The sequence below is a fragment of the Ursus maritimus genome, unplaced genomic scaffold, assembly GCF_017311325.1.
Source record: "Ursus maritimus isolate PB19 unplaced genomic scaffold, ASM1731132v1 scaffold_24, whole genome shotgun sequence".
In the NCBI taxonomy this organism is placed as follows: Eukaryota; Metazoa; Chordata; class Mammalia; order Carnivora; family Ursidae; genus Ursus; species Ursus maritimus.
The window spans coordinates 22,531,164-22,536,710 of NW_024424897.1; the positions used below are offsets into that span (position 1 = coordinate 22,531,164).

Below are 5,547 nucleotides of genomic sequence, written 5' to 3' on the forward strand. Positions count from 1 at the left end.
TGACTTCCATGTCTTATAAAAAGTCCTTCCCATCCCTAAATTATAAAGAGCGTCCTTGTTTATTTCTTTCAAGTGTTTTCTTTTCTTTTTTTAAGTTAATTCTACACACAGTGTGTGGCTTGAACTCACAACCTTGAGATCAAGAGTCTCATAGTCCACCAACTGAGCCAGCCAGGTGCCCCCCTTTTTTTTTTTCATGTTTTATAGTTTAACTCTTTATACTTGGATATCTAATCCATCTGGAATTCACTTTTATATATGGATTTAATTTAAGTATTTCTTTTCCATAGATAGCCACTTGTTCCAACACTGTGTCCCTTCCTTGCTGTTTTTATCATGTGCTAAATTCCTCTGTGGTGGGAGGTGGAGACCGATATCTTAGAAAGTAAAACTGAATGAGAGCGTGAGGGGGAGAAGGGGATCCAAGGTGACCACTTTTCCTGTTTGAGTGATTTGGCAAAGTAGGAGGAGGAGCAGGAATAGAGATGTGGAGCTTGGAGAGGGAAGAAATGTGGTTAGGTCAATCTAGGGCATGTTGACTTTGAGGTGCTCATGGACATCAAGGACATATTTAATAGAGATACATGATAAATGTTTATATTACAATATTCACTGTATGAAAAAGGGTTTTTGATATTATTTCTGGACTCTTTGTTCTGTTGATCTGTTAGCTTATTGATTTACATTTTACAAATGTTTGTGAAGTACCTACTATGTGGAAGACAAATCCTATTCTTACTATAATATCTACTATTTTATGGTACATTTGGATTGATGGTAATGCAAGCAATTCCTATTCAGCCCATTTTTCTTATTTATCTTTTTTTTTCTCTTGGTACTCATTTACCCTTCCAGATGAATTTTAGAATTACCTTTTCTAGTTTCAGTTAAAAAATTCTGTTGGAATTTCAAACTCAAGTTGCATTGGATTTATAGAGTAATTTGGAGGAAATCGACAACCTTACAAAGTATTCTTCCATTGTGAGAAAATCACATACATCTTTCCATTTACTCAAGTCTTCTAGTATGTTCCTGGTAAAATTTATTCCTACGTATTTCATAGTTGTAATTGCTGTTATGAATAAAATCATTTAAAAAAACATTTTAAAATTGTTTTTTGTTGGTAAAAAAGAAAACTATTGATTTTTCTATATTTTTCTTTTAACTGGCTATTTTACTGAACTTCCTGTTAAGATTTATAAGGCTTCAGTGGAATCTTTGACTTTTCTAAGCAGATAATAATATAATCTGTATGTAGAGATGATTTTGCTTTTCCCAATATCTATATCTCATTTCTTTTTTGGGGGGGTTAACTCTTTTGTTTTATCTGATTATTGCTTCTTTTTATTTACCTTTTTATAGCTCTATTGAAGAATAATTGACAATACAATAAACTACGCATATTTAAAAAGTACTGTTTAAGTTTTCACATATGAGTACACCTGTGAAACCATCACTAAGTCAAGATAATGAACATACCCATCACCCTCAAAAGTTTCCCTGTGTCACTTTTTAATCTGTTACTCCCACCCCTCTCCACCCCATCCCCTCATCTCTAGGTAACCATTGATGTGTTTATCTGTCACTATAGATTAGTTAGTTTGCATTTTCTAGATTTGATATCTCTGTGGAATCAAACAGTGTAAGTATCTGTTTTGTCTGCCTCCTTTGACTTTGCATAATCATTTTGGGATTCATCTGTGTTATTATGTGTATCAGTTGTTCATTGCTTTTTATTGCTGGGTAATAGTCCTTGTATGAACAATTTTTTTTTTAAGATTCTATTAATTCACTTTAGAGATAGATGGAGAGAGAGAGTGAGAGACTGAGAGAGGGAGCATGAGCAGGGGGAGGAGCAGAGGGACAGAGACAAGCAGACTCTGTGCTGAGCACAGAGCCCCCCCGCCCCCCCCCCACGGGGCTCCATCCCAGGACCTTGTGATCATGACCTGAGCTGAAACCAAGAGTCAGATGTTTAACTGACTGAGCCACCCAAGCACCCCATGTATGAACATGTTCTAATTTGTTTATTCATTCACTCTAAAAAAAATAAAGCTTATTTATTTAGTTTTTAGTTATCTCTACACCCAACATGGAGCTCAAACTCATGACCCCAAGATCAAGAGTCACATGTTCTTCCAACTGAGCCAGTCTTGCGCCCGTATTCATTCATTTTTTGATGGACATTTGGGTTTCCAGCTCTTGGCTATTACAAATAAAGCTTGCTACATACAAGTCTTTGTATGATTATATGCTTTCATTTCTCTTGGGGAAATAGTTTGTGGAGTAGACTAGCTGGTCATGGGGTAATGTCTGTTTAATATTTTAAGATCCTGGCAAACTGATTTCCAAAGTGGTTGTACCATTTTACCTTTCCCCTGGCTGTGTATGAAAGCTCCGCTTGCTCCACATTCTCACCAACACTTAGTATTGTCATTAAAGAAAAATTTTTTAGCTATTCTAATAGTGATATCTCATTGTAGTTTTAAGCTTAATTTCCCTAATGACTGATAATGAGCGTCTTCCTGTATGCTTATTTGCCATGCATAGATCTCCTTGTTGAAGTGTCTATTCAAATCTTTCTCCCATTTAAAAAATTGGGTTGTTTTCTTATTGAGTTTTGAAACTTCTTTATATATTCTGGGTAAAAGCCTTTTGTTGATATAAACGCTTTGCAAATACTCTCTCCCTGTCTGTAGCTTGTCTTTTTGTTCCTTTAACAGTATCTTTGAGATAGCAAAAATCCTTAGTTCTGATGAAGTCCAATTTTTCAATTTTTTCTTTTATGGTGTTCTTATCTAAGAAATCTTTGCCTAACCCAAGATCACAAAGATTTTCTCCTGTGGTTTCTTCTAGAGATTTTATACTTTTAGGCTTATGTTTAGGTCTAGGATCCACTTTGTGTTAATTTTTGTATACAGTGTAAGTTATTTTGTTTTGAACATAGAGATTCATTTGCTCCAGGATGTTTGTTGAAAAGACTATCCTTGTCCCACTAGACTGCCTTAGCATCTTTGTTGAAAAGCAATTGACCATATATGCATGGGTCTATTTATAGACTTTCTATTCTCTTCCTTGGTCTATTTGTCTGTCTTGATAGACAACAGGATACTTACTGCCTTGATTACTGCAGCTTTCCAATAATCTTGAAATTAACTAGTGCAAGTTCTTCAGCTTGTTTTTATTTTAATTCCACAAATTAAACAACTTATTAACCCAGCATTTGTTCTAATGCTTCTTGTTGGTGGTTGCCATCTGTCCAGAGATTCTGTCCAGACCTCTCTGTCCCCAAGGTGTCAGTTTGTGGTCCCTGTCTTGGTCCTTGTCTGTAACTTTCAGCCCCTCCAGGACTTGGAGGACCCTGTGGGCCACATTCTTGGAGCCTTGACTGAAGTGGCTGGGTGTGATACTATTTCTCTGATGTCCCCCACAGATCTTGGTCAAGGCGCCAACCTGGTGCCTGAGAGATACAGGCACTGCTCTGTGGAAGTGAGTCATCCTAGAACCGGTTCTTATCACAGAGAACAAGCTCTTTATGCTCAGCTTGACAGTGTCCACCCATTTAGGAAATTTCAGCTTCCCAAACTTTTTGAGGAAAGCTACTGGAGCTCTGATGAACCCATGCTGTTTCATGTCTTTTACTGTAACTCCAGCCAGGGGTGGCTTCAGTGCTGCCACCCAGGGGAAAGCGCTCTTCAACTTCCCCCACCTTCTTTTTCAAAGTTGTTTTGGCTATCCTAAGTCCATTGCATTTCCATAAGAATTTTAGAATCAATTTTTCAATTTCTACAAAAAAAGGCTGCTGGGAATTTAACTGGGATTGTGTTGAATTTATCTGTCAGTTTGGGGAGAACTGACATCTTGACAGTATTGAGTTTTCTGATCCATGAGCATAGTATAGCTCCTCATTTACTGAGGTCTCTGAGCAAAGTTTTGTAGTTTCTAGTGTGTAGGTCTTGAATATTCTTTATCAGTCTTTTCCCTAAGTACTTAATATTTTTTGATGCTACTGGACATGGTATTATATTTTTTATTTCCATTTCCAGTTGTTCATTGCCAGTATAGAAATACAATTGATTTATATGTTGATCTCATCCTTAAAATCTTGCTAAACACACATATTGTTCTAATAGCTATGTTTTAGATGCCCCAGATTTTCCACGTGGAAATCCATGCCATCTTGGATAGTTTTACTTCTTCCTTTCAATTCTGGATGCCCTTTGACTCTTGCCTGAGAACACTGGCTAGAACCTCAGCACAATGTTGAACAGGGATGATGAGAGTGACAATCTTGCCTTGTTCCTGACATTAGCAGGAAATCTAGGGTTCTTTCATGAGAGATTCACACTTTTAGTGAATTCCTCTATGGGATCATGGATTCCTCTTCTCTGTTGGGTTTTGCATTAGTATAATCTAACCTGCTTTAAAACTCCAGTATAATTTTTCTGTCATTTTAAAGGGATTTTTGAGTATGGAGTAGTAAACATATGCCCAGGGTGCACTAGGAATTGGGAGGCCAAAAGGCTTCAACAAGTGAGAAACAGTGCTGGGAGGTCAGTGGACAACACTCAGGAGAGGGGGCTGGCACAGGTGGGTGGAGCAGGGGCTTTTGCAAGAAAGTGGCAGAGTGATATTCTGGAAGCAGCAATGGGGAGCTAGGAAGGACCTGGCCCCATCTCCTGACACGTTGGCACGGCCCCAAGAAGGGGCAACGAAAGCAGCAATGACCCAGGGGAGGTGCAAGAAAGAGTCTCTTCCCCCAATTCTTCTGCCTCTGGTTGCACTTGGGGATTGCAGTCGAGCCCGGGCTTATAGCTCAGGCACTGCAGGTAGAGAAGAGGAGGGGCTCTGGATTCCTTGGGCAAGTCACTTTGCTTTTCTGAGCCTCAGTTTTATCAGCTCTAAAATGGGATTTTAGGGGTGCCTGGGTGGCGCAGTCGTTAAACGTCTGCCTTCGGCTCAGGGTGTGATCCCCACGTTCTGGGATCGAGCCCCACATCAGGCTCCTCTGCTAGGAGCGTGCTTCTTCCTCTCCCACTCCCCTTGCTTGTGTTCCCTCTCTCGCTGGCTGTCTCTCTCTGTCAAATAAATAAATAAAATCTTTTAAAAAAATGGGATTTTACACCCGCAGAGGATCAAATTAAATAAAATAATGTCCTAACTGCTTAAGAATGGCTCCAACTGTGATTCTTTTGTGTTTGTAGAGTTAGAGGCTGATTTTCCTGTCCCTCTGTGAGGAACTCCCTGATTTTGACCAGAAGCCCACCCACCCAGAGAAGCGAATCTCTCCATCCTCTTGAACATGAACAGCTGGGGCTCTACCCCTCAGGGCTGCGTCAGGACCTCCAAAGCGTTCCCCGACCCTCAGGTTCTTATGACCCCCGAGAGTCTTGCATCAGATTCAGGGTTGTATGGGGAGGGGAGGCTGGGCAGCTGGCAGTCTGCAACAGAACAAGGAGCGCCGGCTGTAGGTCCCGGGAAGAGAGGGAACAGGAAGCCAAGTGTGCGCCCATCGCAGCCCGCGGGGGGGGGGGGGGGGGGGGGGGG

At 40.2% G+C, this 5,547-nt stretch overlaps 1 protein-coding gene across 1 annotated transcript in view; it reads right to left on the minus strand.

Moving 5' to 3' along the window:
- Positions 1–3,228: 3,228 nt before the first annotated feature.
- The window catches only part of LOC121104892 (40S ribosomal protein S19-like), a 6,780-nt gene continuing 4,461 nt past the window's right edge, over positions 3,229–5,547 (minus strand). The window contains exon 2 of the mRNA XM_040639817.1: positions 3,229–3,671. Within this exon, the coding sequence (XP_040495751.1) occupies positions 3,229–3,671 (443 nt within the window). The remainder of the gene's footprint in view (positions 3,672–5,547) is intronic.